The 17,713-nt window shown below is 50.8% G+C and overlaps 1 protein-coding gene across 1 annotated transcript; it reads left to right on the forward strand.

Moving 5' to 3' along the window:
• The first annotated feature begins 423 nt into the window (after positions 1–423).
• Positions 424–15,670, forward strand: LOC120933788 (C-reactive protein-like). Its single transcript, XM_040347183.1, has 3 exons — positions 424–534; positions 8,734–8,798; positions 14,994–15,670. Exons 2-3 carry the CDS (start codon positions 8,738–8,740, stop codon positions 15,590–15,592), a joined length of 660 nt encoding a protein of 219 aa, XP_040203117.1. The 5' UTR covers positions 424–534; positions 8,734–8,737; the 3' UTR covers positions 15,593–15,670.
• The last annotated feature ends 2,043 nt before the right edge of the window (positions 15,671–17,713 follow it).

Raw genomic sequence — 17,713 nt, forward strand, 5'->3', positions numbered from 1 at the left:
TATTTTTATATATATATATTTTTTTTATTAGAGGGCCCAGAGGTCCCCAGGGCTCCAGATGGCTACCCCCCTTTTTTATATATATAGTTTTCTTTATTTCTTCTTTTCTTTGTAAAGGCCCCCCCCCCCGGTTCTCTGCTCCAGGGGGGCACATGCCTGAAGCTGTGTAAGGGGCCCCATAATTCCTGAATTATCTGTCTTCTGAGAACTGTTTATTTTGCCATTTCTCCTTCCTTATCATTTCCCAGGAATAATGGTTGGTTTCCTGAGCTGTCGTGCAACAATCCTCAGGGCAGAACCTTAACGGAAGGTTATACAGAAAAGTGATAATATTTAAGAAGTAACTCTATTCTTCATGCTAACTTCTCATTGATGGAGGTCGGAGGAGGAGGAGGAGTTATCAACAATGAAGAGACTTAACCCCCCTCCATCCTCTCATCTCACCATTACCAGGAGGATCTTCTGAGGGCTGAGACTGGACAAAGGGAGAGAAGACTTCAACCAGACTGACCACACCGGACACAGAGATCGCAGGTAACACACGAAGCCGGGGGACTAAGATGAATAGGTGTGATTGTCTTGGATAAGGATGAAGATGAGAAAAATCTGATATCTTAGGGCCAGATTCACAAAAGGGATACGACGGCGTATCTGCCGATACGCCGTCGTATCTCTGTTTCTATCTATGCGACGGATTCATAGAATCAGTTACGCATAGATATCCATAAGATCCGACAGGTGAAATTGTTTTACACTGTCGAATCTTAAGATGCAATACCGCGGCCGCCGCTGGGGGGAGTTTGCGTCGTAAACCAGGGTCGGGTATGCAAATTAGGAGTTACAGCGATTCCCGACGGTTTTTTGCGTTCGCTACGTCGCCGCTAGTCTAGTTTCCCGTCGCAAAGTTAGTAGTTTTTTTTGGTGCCTTAACTTTACACAGCAATCGTATTGCTGTCTAAAGTATGGCCGTCGTTCCCGCGTCGAAATTTAAAAAATAACGTTGTTTGCGTAAGCCGTTCGGGAATACGGAATTACGCTACGCGCGTCGCCGTTCGGAAAAATGACGTCACTTCGCGCAAAGCACGGCGGGAGTTCGGAAACGGAGCATGCGCGGTAGGTCCGGCGCGGGAGCGCGCCTCATTTAAATGGCACACGCCCATTTAAATTGGCCCACCTTGCGCCCGGAGGCCGCCGGCGTAGGTTTTCATCGCAAGTGCTTGGTGAGTCAGGCACTTGCGATGAAAAATTGCGGCGGTGTAACGTATCTACGATACGTTACGCCACCGCTCTTCTATGTGAATCTGGCCCTTAATTCTTAGTTCTGGTCGGTGACCAACAATATATAAAGTCAGAGGTCAGCTCAGAACAGTCAGGAACCCAACACCCTAGGCTGCATTCACACCTAAGTGCAACGTCTTTAATCGATTTTCTAACCTTTTTTCACAGGTTTTTATGCAGGATTTTCGCACATTTTTAATGCGCGGCTTGCGTGTTTATATACAGCGTTTTTCAGCTTTGCCATGTTTTTATTAGCCAATAGAGAACACTATTATCTGTTGCATGATTTGTTGCTAGGTATTACAGCTTTTTTAGCTTTTCCATTAAATTTAATTTATTTTTTATTATTATTATTATTATTATTCATTTATTATGATTTTTTTTCCTTAGGGTACTACTAGTACTAATAATAATAATAATAATAATAATAATAATAATAATAATAATAAATTAATGTAAAAAAAAAACTAGGGTACTACTATTATTACTTTTTTCATCAGGGTACTACTACTACTACTACTACTACTACTACTACTAATAATAATAATAATAATAATAATAATAATAATAATAATAATAACAATAATAATAAATTAATAAATAAATGTAAAAACAAATAGGGTACTTCTACTACAATTTTTTTTTCCATTAGGGTACTACTACTACTACTACTAATAATAATAATAATGGGCTAGATTCAAGTACAATTGTGCATTTTTTACTGAGGCGCAGGGCAACGTTTTTGCCCTGCGCCCCCGCAAATTTACTGCGCTGCCCTTGATTCACGGAGCAGTAGCTCCGTAAATTGCGAGGGCGCGCCGGCAAAATTGCCCGGCGTAAGCGCGCGCAATGTAAATGATCCCGCCGGGGGCGGGAATCATTTAAATTAGGCGCGCTCCCAAGCCGAGCGTAGAGCGCATTGCTCCGTCGGGAAACTTTCCCGACGTGCATTGCGGCAAATGACGTCGCAAGGACGTCATTTGCTTCAAAGTGAACGTGAATGGCGTCCAGCGCCATTCACGTATCACTTACGCAAACAGCGTGAAATACAAATTTCATGACGCGGGAACGGAGGGTATACTTTAGCATTGGCTGCCCCTACTATTAGAAGGGGCAGCCTTACGCTAAAGACGGCGTACGGAAACTCCGTAACTTGCGTACGCAGGGCCCGCGCAACATTGTGAATCGGCGTAAGTATGCAATTTGCATACTATACGCTGACCACAATGGGAGCGCCCCCTAGCGGTCAACGCAAGAATGCAGCCTAAATTCTGCGTGGCATAAGAGCCTTATGCCACGCAGATTTTAGGCTGCAGTCGGCGTAACGAGTTCTCTGAATCAGGAGCATTCGTAACGCCGGAGCAAGTAAGCAATTGCGCTGCGTAACTATGGTTACGCAGGCGCAATTGCTTACTGAATCTGGGCCCATAATAGCAGCTGTTCAGCCACTTGATTGTTTTCACAGGCGGCGGGAGGGGATGTCCCCCCCTCCCCACACCCTATGTTGCTCTAACCGACTCGCCCATGTGATTGGCGGAGCTGCAGGATGAATCAGCCAGTGGCGGAAGTTTACCATAGAGCTGACCAAGGACCACATGGTCCCCGGTCATCTCTATGATCTTTGGAGGCCGGGCGCAACGTTGTGATGTCACTTCCGGCATCGGCAGATGTAAACACTGCCACGTTTTTAGCTGGAAAGGTCTCGGGCTTTCCAGCCTAGAGGAGAGATGTGGGGACTTGTAGACATCTCTCCATAAAGAGGACCTGTCATAGTTACATAGTTAGTCAGGCTGAAAAAAGACACAAGTGCATCTAGTTCATCTGGAACAAAGTCATGTTATATTCCTATTACAAGGGATTGTAATAGGAATGAAAGTGATCAAAAAAAAGGTGTAAAAATAAAGAAATACAAATAAAATAAACAATATATATATATATTTTTTTAACCACTTCCTGCCCGGCCTATAGCAGAATGACGGCCGGGTGGTGGTTCCGTTATCCTGACTGGACATCATATGATGTCCAGCAGGATAACAGCCACCTCGCGCCCGCGGGGGGGGGGGGGGATCGGTGGTGCAGTGTGTCAATCTGACACAACACTACAACGAGCACTTACCACGTGATCAGCCGTGTCCAATCACAGCTGAACACGATGTAAACAGGAAGAGCCGTTGATTGGCTTTTCCTCACTCGCCTCTGACAGACGTGAGTAGCTGACAGCCGGTCGGCTGCTCTCCTGACGGGGGGGGGAGGGGCCTGTGCTGATTGTTTATCAGCGCAGCCCCCCCCTCGGATTCCCACCCAGGACACCTCAAATGCCACCAGGACCACCAGGGATGGCCATCACACTGGACCACCAGGCAGGGCCGATCCTAGGGTCACAGGCGCCTGGGTGCAGAAATATTTTTGGCACCCCCACATGGGCGTCGTCATTTTACTAACTCCTCCCCTTTACAAATGTTGCTATGGCAATGACTCAACCACAGAAATGCTCCCCCATGAAGTCTTCATTACCCTGGGATCCTTACATGATCTCTTAACAATAATCAAAATACAGGAAGAGGAGCAGAGTACTTTATTGGGACCTGGAGGGGGGCCTCTCTTATGGACACAGAGAGGGCTTCTGTTAGAGAGTCTGTTAGATGTTTGGCGCCCCCACCTCTGCAGGCGCCTGGGTGCAATGCACCCTGCCTAGGATCAGCCCTGCCACCAGGTGTGCCACACTAGACCACCAGGGATATGCCAATCAGTGCCCAGGCAGTAGGGTGACCACATTTCCAAACTGACATTCAGGGACACCCCCCCTTCCCAAAAATCAGCTTGTGCTGTAACGAATCACAGCACAGTTATTGGACACAAGAGGCGGGATTTATGATTTCTCCAATCACAAGCAGGGGGTGGGATTGTGTTCCTCCAGACATTCCCGGCCAGGACAAGTACTGTCAGTGAGTAAAGTGGTGATGCAGCGGCCATTTTTGGGGGCATCAGATTGGCCCGGGGGGTAGCTGTGTCAGTTTCATTCCAGGACACTGTATTGTCCTGGAATTAAAAACTACTCACAAACAAATGGTGATAAAAGGCTTGTCACAAACGATGAAATAAAATACCCCTCGAACACACTCTGGAATGTAGGGGGGGGTTTCGAGGTACGTCACTGCTGGCTTACGCGTTTCGAGGCGTCAAGGGCCTCTTCCTCAGAGCCCAGCAGACTATTGACCGAGTGTTGAACATCCCACCCGTGCGCAGGAGTTTGTGTTCCGTTGTTTGTATATCACTCATAAGTACCCATCAGTGCAGCCTTTTAGTGCCCATCAGTGCCACCCATGAGTGACAATCCGTGCTGCCTACCAGTGCCCATCAGTGCCACCTATCAGTGCCACCTCATTGGTGCCACCTTATCAGTGCCCGTCAGTGAAGGAGAAAACGTACTTACCGTATTTATCGGCGTATACCGCACACTTTTTTGCCCTGAAAATCAGGGCAAAATCGTGGGTGCGCGATATACGCCGATACCCGCTTTCTCACGTCCTGGACGTACAGGACGTGAGCGCGAGAGTAGCCGAGCCTGCCCGACTATACACGAGTGTACTGCGCTCAGTATATGCCGGCGCAGTATTCAAACTCAGCGCGGGAAAGCGAGGATCGGGCGGGGAGGACGCTGCAGAAGGACGCCGGACCCGACGAAGAGGACACCCGAAACCGCAGACGGACGCCGGACCCGACGAGGCCGCCGATGGACGCCGCGCAAGACACCAAAACTGTAAGTACTAAAATCTTTTTTTACAGGAATGTCGGGTCCACTTTAGGGGTGCGCGCTATACGCCGGAGCGCGCAATACCCCCATTAAATACGGTATTTACAACATCTTATAACAGAAACAAAAGAAAGGCTTTTTTTTTCCCACATTTTCCATCTTTTTTTATTTGTTTGGCAAAAAATAAAAACCGCAGAGGTGATCAAATACCACCAAAAGAAAGCGCTATTTGTGGGAACAAAATGATAAAAATTCTCTTTGGGTACAGCGTAGCACGACCGCGCAATGGTCATTTAAACAGCGACAGCCTGGGCAGGAATGGGGCGCAATTGTCCCCCGGTATTGAAGTGGTTAAAGCTCCCCCCGCCCCCCACGTGCTCGCAAGCAGGAGCGAACGCGGATGTAAACAACGTTCACGCCACACATGTGAGGTGTCGCCGCGAACGTTGGAGCGAGAGCAATACTCTAAACTGGTAACCTGTAAACATTTCTAAAGCGTCGACCTATGGAGATTTTTAAGTGTCAACGTTTTGCGCCATTCCACGAGCGTGCGCAATTTTAAAGTGTGACATGTTAGGTATCTATTTACTCGGCGTAACATCTTTCACATTATAGAAAAAAAAAACTGGACAAACTTTTGTGGGTTTTTTTTAACCACTTCCATACCGGGTGGCACTTCTACACCTTCCCGCCCAGACCAATTTTTAGCTTTCAGCGCTGTCGCACTTTGAATGACAATTGCGCGGTCGTGCCACACTGTACCCAAACTACATTTTTATCATTTTGTTCCCACAAATAGAGATTTCTTTTGGTGGTATTTGATCACCTCTTTTTCTGCAAAAAATAAATAAAAAATGACCGAAAATTTAGGGGAAAAAAAAGTTTTTTTTTCCGTTATAAACCATTGTAAATAAGTAAGTTTTCTCCTTCACTGATGGGCACCAATGTGGTGGCATTCATGGGCACTAATATGCGGCACTGATGGGCAGCACGGATGGGCACTGATAGGCGGCATGGATGGGCATGAATAGGCGGCACGGATGGGCACGGATAGGCGGCACGGATAGGCAGCATGGATGGGCATGAATGGGCGGCACAGATGGGCACGGATAGGCGGCATGGATAGGCGGCACATATGGGCATGAATAGGCGGGACGGATAGGCAGCACGGATCGGCACAAATAGGCGGCATGGATAGGCATGGATAGGCGGCACATATGGGCACGGATAGGCGGCATGGATAGGCGGCACATATGGGCACGGATAGGCGGCACGGATAGGCAGCACGGATGCGCACGAATGAGCACGGATAGGGGGCACGGATAGGCGGCACATATGGGCACGGATAGGTGGCACGGATAGGAAGCACGGATCGGCACGAATAGGCGGCATGGATAGGCATGGATAGGCGGCACATATGGGCACGGATAGGCGGCACTGATATGCAGCATGGATGGGCACGGATAGGTAAATAAGTAAGTATTCTCCTTCACTGATGGGCACTGATGGTACTGCACTGACAAGCACTGATAAGGCGGCACTGATGGGCACCAATGTGGTGGCATTGATGGGCACTAATATGTGGCACTGGTGGGCAGCATGGATGGGCACTGATAGGCGGCATAGATGGGCATGGATAGGTGGCACGGATGGGCACAGATAGGCGGCATGGATAGGCGGCATGGATGGGCACGGATAGGCGGCATGGATGGACATCGTATGTGTTGTACTAATGGATGCCAATCAATGCCAAGCAATGCCTGCCAATCAGTGATGCCCATTTTTTGTGTCATTGTCATCCCTGGTGGTCTAGGGTGGCATACCTGTGTTTTTTTGCATCTCTGGTGGTCCAGTGGGCATCCTCGGGGGGGGCTGTGCTGATAATCGATCAGCACAAACCCCCCCTGTCACAGGAGCAGCCGATCGGTTCTCCTCTACTCGCTCCTGACAGACGCGAGTGAGGAAAAGCCGATTATCGGCTTTTCCTGTTTACATCGTGATCAACCGTGATTGGACACGGCTGATCACGTGGTGAAGAGTCTCCGTGAGAGACGCTTTACCTAGATCGTGTTGCGTGGTGTCAGACTGACACCCTGCAACAACGATCGCCGTGATGCGCGCCCCCGGGGGCGCGCGGCGGCTCAATATCCTGAGGACGTCATATGACATCCACTCAGAATATTGAAACCACTTTGCCGCCATCATTTTGTCATTGGCGGGCGGCAAGTGGTTAAGCCTCGTACACACGACCGGTTTTCTCGACGAAAAACAGCAAGAAAACTGCTTCTTGCCGAGATTCCCGTGCGTGTGTACGAGGCGTTCAGGTTTCTCATCTGGAAATCTGGCCAGAATCTCAACGAGAAAAAAAGAGAACCTGCTCTCTTTTTTCTCGTCGAGATTCTTGTCAGCCTGTTTCCCGACGAGAAACCCGAGAGTGTGTATACTCACCTGTCGCCGTGGAAACCCGCGCATGCTCGAAATGACTTTGATGCATGCGCGGTAGCTTCCACGGCATAGGTAGGGTGAAGCAAGATGGCGGCGACACTATTCCACTGACACCAATGATGGGACACTATTCCACTGACATCATTGAGGGGGCACTATTCCACTGACACCATTGAGGGGACACTATTCCACTGACACCATTGAGGGGACACTATTCCACTGACACCATTGAGGGGACACTATTCCACTGACACCAATGTTGGGACACTATTCCTCCCACTGACACCATTGAGGGGACACTCTTCCACTGACACCATTGAGGGGACACTATTCCACTGACATCATTGAGGGGACACTATTCCACTGACACCATTGAGGGGACACTATTCCACTGACATCATTGAGGGGACACTATTCCACTGACACCATTGAGGGGACACTATTCCACTGACACCATTGAGGGGACACTATTCCACTGACACCATTGAAGGGACACTATTCCACTGACATCATTGAGGGGACACTATTCCACTGACACCATTGAGGGGACACTATTCCACTGACATCATTGAGGGGACACTATTCCACTGACACCATTGAGGGGACACTATTCCACTGACACCATTGAGGGGACACTATTCCACTGACACCATTGAGGGGACACTATTCCACTGACACCATTGAGGGGACACTATTCCTCTGACACAATTGAGGGGACACTATTCCCCTGAAACCAATGATGGGACACTATTTCACTGAAACCAATGAGGGGGACACTAATCCACTGACACCAATGATGGGACACTATTCCTTCCACTGACACCAATGATGGGACACTATTCCTCCCACTGACACCAATGATGGGACACTATTCTCCCCACTGACACCAATGATGAGACACTATTCCTCCCACTGACACCAATGATGGGACACTATTCTCCCCACTGACACCAATGAGGGGGCACTATTCTCCCCACTGACACCAATTTCCGGCCCCCTTTAGAAAGTTTGGAGACCCCTGCATTATGGCATGGTGGGGCCCCACCTTGTGGTTAGTTTTGCTTAAGGGCCTCACAAAGCCTAGAGCCGCCTCTGTGTGACAAAAACATTGCAATATCCGGTATTTTATTCCCTGGAGTCTCTGGTCTCATATATAATGTTTGGGGGGTTCTGATTAATTTCCTAGCAAAAAAAAAATTATTTTTACATGTAGGACCGAAGTGATTCATTTTTTTAATGATTTTCTATGTCCTCAGGGAGATGGAGCTGAGTGTGGTGGTGGTGTTGCTGTTGGTGGTCCCCGTGTCTCTCGCTCAGGAAGGTAGGTGATTGATCCCGCTCACACTTACTGCTAGTGGAAATCAGAGATGTGTAATATTCAGATTCTTCTCCGCTTGTCCATTTTTCCTTTATCTAAAGAGGTTCTTACAAGGTAGACCTGAGCTCTTTCCATTGGATGCTCTTCTCACCGAATGACCGCCCTTGGATCACCGAGTTCCATAGGAGAGCCGAGGGGTTGGGTGAGGTCTAAGCCATGACCTGAGTTCAGCCCCACAAAGACAGAAGGCTTGTTAGGGGTGGAGGGGTCACAGATGTCCATGTGGATCACTCCGGACTTAGTCTGCAAGGAGTGGTGGACCGGTATTGGACATTTTTTGATAGGAAAACCTCTTGGACATACTGCTTTCAATAGGGGCTTTCAAATTCCAGGTATATCTCTGATAGGATCAAAACCCCCCCCCCCCCCTCCATTGCCACCTCCCCTATCCATGCGTCCGTCTCCTCAGGACACCGACTCTAATAGGCTTCAAAATAGCGTGGGCTTGGTTGGCGCTCCGAGCCCACCCAGGTGTGTTACAACAGCAAATCAATTTTCCCTGTTGTGACACTGATCCTCCTCCCGGCCAATCAGAAAGCTGTTTATGACACCGGTCACCCGATTGGCTGAATGGACAGGCAATCCTATTGGATGCCTAGGAGGAAGAGGGAGGAGCCATGCGGCAGAAACCGTTGTGATTCAGAGAGGACACAGGGGCTGCTGCCTGCCGCCCATAGGAGCCTGCAACCCGCCTGTTACAAGCTATTGACATGTTAATGACCCGTCTGCAGCTAGCTCCTTATTTCAAAGGGATGTTAATCCTGTTACTGTGATTAGAGGTGACTCATGTTATGTATTCTGATTGCTTCATTATGCGGTGCCAGGCTGCCCAGCTAATGTGTTCTGTACACCTTGTAATTAACTTCCCTGATGTCATTATTTAAAGAAAATGTGTCTCAGGTCGGCTTCGAATTGTCTGGCTATATTCTGTATGAGAAACTCCAGAGTGGGTGAAAAGGGGGTGGAGCTCCCATTGTTCCTTGATTAAGGATTTAGCTTGTAAAACTGTATTTATAACCAGCAGCAAGCTGCCAATAAATCAGTCTTGGTTCCAGCATTCAGTCTTGACTCATGTGTGGATGATCCTGTGATGTTCTTGTATGGAGAGGAGGGAATGCTTGACGGGGATATCATACCGATACCGTCACAATTGGTTGGCAGCAGCGGGATCTTCCCTTCTACTCTCCCTTACACCAGGACTCCAAGCAGACACTGGGAACAGTGAATGGAAGGCTGCTACACCCTGCTTAAAAGAACTACTGGAAGTTCGTGGAAGGATTGCTAGCAACAAAACCAAGCGGTCATCATAGCAGAATTAATGGAGCTAGACCAGGAGAACGTGATTGCAGCAACGCCAGCAGTACAAGAGATGGAGACACCAGTGATTCAGGAGGAGTCACCAACCAAAAAGCTAATGAGAGAGAAGCTAGCGTGGTTCGGCCCGAACCCAACGCCGGATGTGGTGCTGAAAGTGATGGACCTGTTAGCGAAGGAGGATAAACAAATAAGAGATGCAGAGCTACAGTTAAAACTGGCAGCAGTCCAACAAGCAGCCGCACATTCTCCAAACAGTGAGTACAGCACAGCAGACACAAGGAAGATTCCGTTTAGCGCTTTTAAAGCTTTTGATGAAAAGGACTGTGAGATTGATAACTACCTGGCAGATTTTGAGCGACAATGTAACCTGCACCGAATAGCTAGAGGAGAGTGGGTTTCAATATTGTCAGGCAAACTGTCAGGCAAAGCTTCTGATGCTTTCCGGACCGTGCCAGATCAGGATATCCATAGCTACGCCCGGGTTAAAGAAGTGCTCCTGGCTCGTTATGCAGTAACCCCAGAGTCCCACCGACAGAAGTTCAGGGACTCACGCAAAACCACGAAAGACTCTTACGCGGAATGGGCATGCCAGTTGTCCCTGTCGGCCTCTAACTGGGTTAACAGCAGCCAGGCCACCACCGCAGAGGACATTTTGCAACTAATGCTCCTGGAGCAATTTTACAATCACATCCAGACGGACGTCAAAGATTGGGTGAGAGATCGCAGGCCCATGACTCTACCAGAGGCCGCGAAGTTGGCGGATGAATATGCGGATACTCGCAAGACAAACCAGGTCACACCACGGGTACAACCTCCACGACCAACGGCGCCCTCACACCCACCAGCCGCTAGATACCAACCGCCTAACAGACCGATGACATCGAGCCCTCGCTATCCGCGCCAGGAGGACAACGAACAACGCTGCTTCCGGTGCAAACAGCTGGGTCACTTCAAGCAGAATTGCCCCATGAACGACAACACCAGATCAAATTGGTCTCAACCTGGGTACCGCCCACCAGCAGCAGCCCATTGTGTAGACTCGGCTTGGGATCCCCAGGAGCTGGGTCAGGAAGAACCATTGGGCACCCCTTATGAAGCCCTCATGGTACAATCTGTTATTACGGACAACAGGGAACACCATTGTCAGCTGGTCATGGGCGACAGCCATGAGCCGGAGGGGCCCTGGAGGGAGCTGGGCAGAAAGAGGCACCGCCAGCTACCCTCCAAGAAGAAGAGGTCCTGGAAGTCATATAACCAGCGGACCTGGGAGGAGAAGAAGCGACTGGAGGAGATGGAATCGCAGCGGGCGCCCCAGATGCGGGCCGAGATGTTCGCCAAGGGCCCACCGGTGGCCCCTTACACCACCACCCAGTTCCTGATGATGAAGGACCACGTGGAAAGCCTGCAGGACATGAGCAAGCAGGAGCTGATCCGTGAATACATGGACCTGGAGGAGTGCATAAGCCGCATGGAGGAGGAGAACAACCACCTGAGGTCACAGCAGGCTGACCCCCCCAGGCTCCATGAACTGGAGATGGAGCTGGAGAAGCTCCAAGAGGAGAACCGGCGGCTGCGGAGGGAGCAGGGGGTGGCTGACCTTATGGGGCTCTGATTCCCCTCCCCCCCCCCCCGGACTCTGAGCACCAGTGCTACAGCATTTCAACAAATATAACTTTTCCTTTTTATGAATCTCCTGTGATTGTCACTTCAGAGCCATAACCTGCCCCTCCCATAGCGGGACACCTAGATGGCGGCGCACAGACCCATTCGCCGTCTTCACACTGACTTCTGGTGACTCTGCAGATCGCACAAAGACTTGGGGACTGACCGGCGTGTGATCTGACGACCCGGTGGCATACCTGAGTCGGAAGCAGTTACCAATGGAGGTCAGTCACGCCAAACGGAGTTAACCTCGGACTAAAAGCTCTGAACCCGTCAACCCTACTGGACCAGGGAAGGTCCAACCGGGTTTGCCGGAGCAGGGAGAAAAAGGGGGGCCATTGTGAAGGATATGTCAGTGTAAATCTCCCTGCTTGGTTAAATTGTGGGTTAGAGGTAAAATGGATTCATGTGTTACAAGCTATTGACATGTTAATGACCCGTCTGCAGCTAGCTCCTTATTTCAAAGGGATGTTAAACCTGTTACTGTGATTAGAGGTGACTCATGTTATGTATTCTGATTGCTTCATTATGCGGTGCCAGGCTGCCCAGCTAATGTGTTCTGTACACCTTGTAATTAACTTCCCTGATGTCATTATTTAAAGAAAATGTGTCTCAGGTCGGCTTCGAATTGTCTGGCTATATTCTGTATGAGAAACTCCAGAGTGGGTGAAAAGGGGGTGGAGCTCCCATTGTTCCTTGATTAAGGATTTAGCTTGTAAAACTGTATTTATAACCAGCAGCAAGCTGCCAATAAATCAGTCTTGGTTCCAGCATTCAGTCTTGACTCATGTGTGGATGATCCTGTGATGTTCTTGTATGGAGAGGAGGGAATGCTTGACGGGGATATCATACTGATACCGTCACACCGCCACCCAAAGGAGCCCCGCAACCCGCCCATAGGAACCTGCAACCCGCCGCCCAAAGGAGTCCGCAAACCGCCCATAGGAGCCTGCAACCCACCCATAGGAGCCTGCAACCCGCTGCCCAAAGGAGCCCGCAACCCACCCATAGGAGCCTGCAACCTGCCGCCCGAAGGAGCCCGCAACCCGCCCATAAGAGCCTGAAACCCACCCATAGGAGCCTGCAACCCGCCGCCCAAAGGAGCCTGCAACCCACCCATAGGAGCCTGCAACCCGCCACCCAAAGGAGCCCGCAACCTGCCCATGAGAGCCTGCAACCCGCCGCCCGTAGGAGCATGCAACCTGCCACCCGTAGGAGCCTGCAACTCACCCACAGGAGCCCGCCACCCACCCATAGGAGCCCACCGCCCATAGGAGTCTGCAACCCAGCCCACCGTAGGACCCACAACCTGCCAATAGGAGACCATAACCCACTGCCCATAGGAGCCCACACCCCGACACCTGTAGGAGCCCGCAACCCACCCATAGGAGCCCGCCACCCATAGGAGTCCGCAACCCGCCGCCCATAGGACCCACAACCTGCCAATAGGAGCCCATAACCCTCTGCCCACAGGAGCCCACACCCTGCCACCTGTAGGACCAGCAACTCAACGATAGGAGCCTGCAACCCCATGCCTGTAGGAGCCCGCAACCCACCCACAGGAGCCTGCAACCCGCCCATAGGAGCCCGCAACCTGCCGGCCGTAGGAAACTGCAACTCACCCACAAGAGCCCGCCACCCATAGGGGTCCGAAACTCGCCACCTGTAGGACCCACAACCTGCCAATAGAAGCCCATAACCCGCTGCCCATAGGAGCCCACACCCGCCACCTGTAGGAGCCTGCAGCCCAAACATAGGAGCCCGCAACACACCCGTAGGAGCCCGCAACCCGCCGCCCATAGAAGCATTGCTTCCCGCTGCCTGTAGGAGCCTGCAACCCGCCCATAGGTGTCCCCGCAACCGACCACCTGTAGGAACCCGCAACCCGCCCATAGGAGCCCAAAACCCGCCGCCCATAGGAGCCTACAACCTGCCGCCTGTAGGAGCCTGCAACCCACCCATAGAAGCCCGCAACACACTTATAGGAGCCTGCAACCCTCCCATAGGAGCCTGCAGCCTGCTGCCCATAGGAGCCTAAAACCCGCCGCCCAAAGGAGCCCGCAACCTGCCCATAGGAGCCTGCAACCTGCCGCCCGTAGGAGTCCACAACCTGTCCATAGGAGCCCGCAACCCGCCGACCGTAGGTGCCTGCAACCCATCGTCCGTAGGAGCCTGCAACCCACCGCCCGTATTATCCCGCAACCCGCCGTCCATAGGAGCCTACAATCCACCGCCTGTAGGATCAGCAACCTGACCATGGGAGCCCACAACCCGCTGTCCATAGGAGCCTGCAACCCCCTGCCTGTAGGAGCCCGCAACCTCCCCATAGGACCCTGCAAACCCACCCACAGGATCTCGCAACCCGTCCATAGGAGCCCGCAACCCACCCACAGGAGCCCGCCACCCATAGGAGTCTGCAACCCGCCACCCGTAGGACCCACAACCCGCCAATAGGAGCCCATAACCCGCTGCCCATAGGAGCCCACACCCTGCCATCTGTAGGAGCCCTCAACCTACTTGTAGGAGCCCGCAACCCGCCCATAGGAGCCCGCAACCCGCCACCCGTAGGAGCATGCAACCCACCGCCCATAGGAGCCCACAATCTGCAGATAGGTACCCGCAACCGATTGCCTGTAGAAACCCGCAACCCACCCATAGGAGCCCACAACCCACTCCCCATAGGAGCCCACAATCCGCCGCCTGTAGGAGCCCGCAACCCAACCATAGGAGCCCGCAACCCACATATAGGTGCCGCAACCCACCGCCCATAGGAGCCCGCAACCTGCTGCCCGTAGGACCCACAACCCGCTGCCTACAGGAGCCCATAACCTGCACCCATAAGAGCCCACAACCCGCCGCCTATAGGAGCCCGCAACCCACCCATAGGAGCCTGCAACCCACCCATAGGAGCCCACAGCCCACCCATAGGAGCCCGCAACCCGCCCATAGGAGCCCACAACCCACCTATAGGTGCCCATAACCCACCGCCCATAGGAGCCCACAACCCACCTAACATAAAACTTCTATTCTGAGATATATGATTGTATCCAATTGTTGTTTAGTTATGATTTTAGTACCTAAATAGATTCTGATTTTATCATTCAGCATCGAAAGCATTGATAAGTATCAGTAATGAGTTTTGTCTGTTTTCTTCCCTAGACTTGGAAGGTAAAGTCTTCGTCTTCCCCAAAGAAACCAACACAGATCATGTCATTCTAAGACCTACAATCACAAGACCATTGAGTAAAGTCAGCGTCTGTCTACGTTCTTATACCGACCTTTCCCGCCATTATACTACCTTCTCTCTCGCTACTCCCGGGAAGGACAATGCCTTTCTCTTCTTCTTAGAGCCTCCAAACACTTTTTCTATGTTTATCAACCAGGAAGAAACTAATTTTAAAATGTACCCAGAGACTTTGGACTGGAGGCACACTTGTGTGATCTGGGACTCCGACACCGGAGTGGTCCAACTTTGGGTCAATGGAAAGCTCTACCCCAGAAGAGGCTCCATGAAAGGGTCTTCTATCGCAGCAGAGACCAGCATTGTTCTGGGACAGGACCAAGATTCTATTGGTGGAGGGTTTGATTCTAAGCAGTCAATGGTTGGTGAAATAGGTGACGTCCACATGTGGGATTATATCCTGACTTCAGAAGATGTACAGAAGGCCTTTTATGGTGACTTCCATGGAAATGTCATTAATTGGAAGTCTCTAGTCTATGAAATCAAAGGGGGAGTTCTTATCCAGCCCAAACTGTAATGTTTGTCTATCGGCTTATAATACACACCTTGAGGTTGATTTACTAAAGGCAAAGAAGCTGTTTATGTTGTAAGGGAATTTTCCTTAGTGTGTGAGGTGCATCTCTGCTGACATCCATCATTTGGTTTAGAACACATCTGTGTGACCTGGAACTCCGACACTGGAGCAGAGGCATACCTAGGGTCTCCAGCGCCCTTGGCGAGAATCTTTATCGGCGCCCCCCCCCCGGCACCCCCCTTAATTAAAGCGTTACAATTGTGGTGGTAGTAATAGTATACAGTATAATATAGTATACAGGTGGAGTGGCGGTAGTAGTATGTAGTATAATATAGTATACAGGGTTTGTATGTGAAGGTCGGTCAGTATCTCTCCCACATCCAGAAAGTGAACTTAGGCCCCGACCCCGGGTACACACCTGGGGCTAGATTCAGTAAGAATAGCCTATCTTTAGGCGGACGTAGCGTATCTCATATACGCTATGCCGCCGTAACTTTGAGAGGCGAGTCCCGTATTCTGAAAGAATTTGCACCCGAAATTATGGCGGCGTAACGTAAATGTGCCGGCATAAGCGTGCCTAATTCAAATTGTGAAGAGGTGGGCGTGTTTTATGTAAATAAAGCATGACCCCACGTAAATGACGTTTCTAACGAACGGCGCATGCGCCGATCGTGAACGTATCCCAGTGCGCATGCTCCTAATTACCCCGCAAATAGTCAATGCTTTCGACGTGAACGTAACTTACGCAAAGCCCTATTCGCGAACGACTTACGCAAACGACGTAAACGATGGAAAATTCCACGCTGTCCCGACGTCCATACTTAACAGCATTGTAACTTTACGCCGGAAAAAGCCTTACGTAAACGACGTAAAAAAATCCGCCGGGCGCACGTACGTTTCTGAATCGGCATATCTAGCTCATTTGCATATTCTACATGGAAATCAACGGAAGCGCCACCTAGCGGCCAGCGTAAATATGCACCCTAAGATACAATGGCGTAGGAGACTTACGCCGGTCGTATCTTAGCAACATTTAAGCGTATCTCAATTTGAGCATACGCTTAAAGATACAACGGCGCGGATTCGGACTTACGACGGCGTATCTACTGATACGCCCGTCGTTAGTCTTTCTGAATCTAGCCCTTGTTGTCTGAGTCAGAGCCGTGTGCCGTTTCGGCCTGATCACACCCCGGCTCCGTCCGCCTCACACCTGTCCCATCACACCGAAGCCCCGTAAACCGATCCCCAGCTGGCACTCACCACTCTACAGCCTGCTATTACTGCCCTGCATTCCCATCACCGGGCCACCTATACCCACACAGCCGTCACATTACCGCTCCCTCAACGCCAGCAGAACACTCCTCACCTGCCCTGTGTCCGGTATCTCCCCCCGATCTGTGCCCCGTGGGAGGCACCTGGGCCGCACCTGCTTCCTGGTTCTCTCAGCCAGGGGCCGGCTTATTACATATTCATAACTCCCTCATGCTGGGCAGCCAATAAAAAAGGGAGCCTGTAGCTTTCAGACCACGCCCTGTATGGCTGAATGACAACGACGTTCAGAGTCTGTAGGCCCACCCCTCAGCTCATGAATAATGTGTGATGAGAAGCGCTGCTTTGATTCCTTCACGCACGTGACCTGGCTCACCTGTGTACAACACTGGGAGGATCCGCCCGTAATACCCTAAGTCGGGGTGGGGGGCAGCCTCATAGACGGGGAAGAGATCAGCGGGTGGTGGTGCTGGAGACAACGTCCATAGGGGGACAGAGCAGTAGAACACTGCCAATTTGCACCCCTGGTGGGCACCGGTCTCGCCAACCTGTTGGTACGTCCCTGCACTGCAGTGGTCCAAATTTGGGTCAATGGAAAACTCAGAGGTGAAGCTCTGCTCACTTCCATCATCCAATCATCTGCAAGAAAGACACAGGTGTTTTCCTGGCATGTGATTGAGTATTCTTGTCACCACATTGACTGAGTTAAGTGAAAATTCTCCTGCAAACAATACCACCTGTTATTTATTTTTCATCCACATCAGCAAAGAGAGTTCTTATATACTCAACCCCTATATATGGGTATATTTTCTTAAGTGTGTTGCACCATCCTCCTCGTAAATACAGAACCACAAA

Source organism: Rana temporaria, chromosome 3, assembly GCF_905171775.1.
Source record: "Rana temporaria chromosome 3, aRanTem1.1, whole genome shotgun sequence".
Classification (NCBI taxonomy): Eukaryota; Metazoa; Chordata; class Amphibia; order Anura; family Ranidae; genus Rana; species Rana temporaria.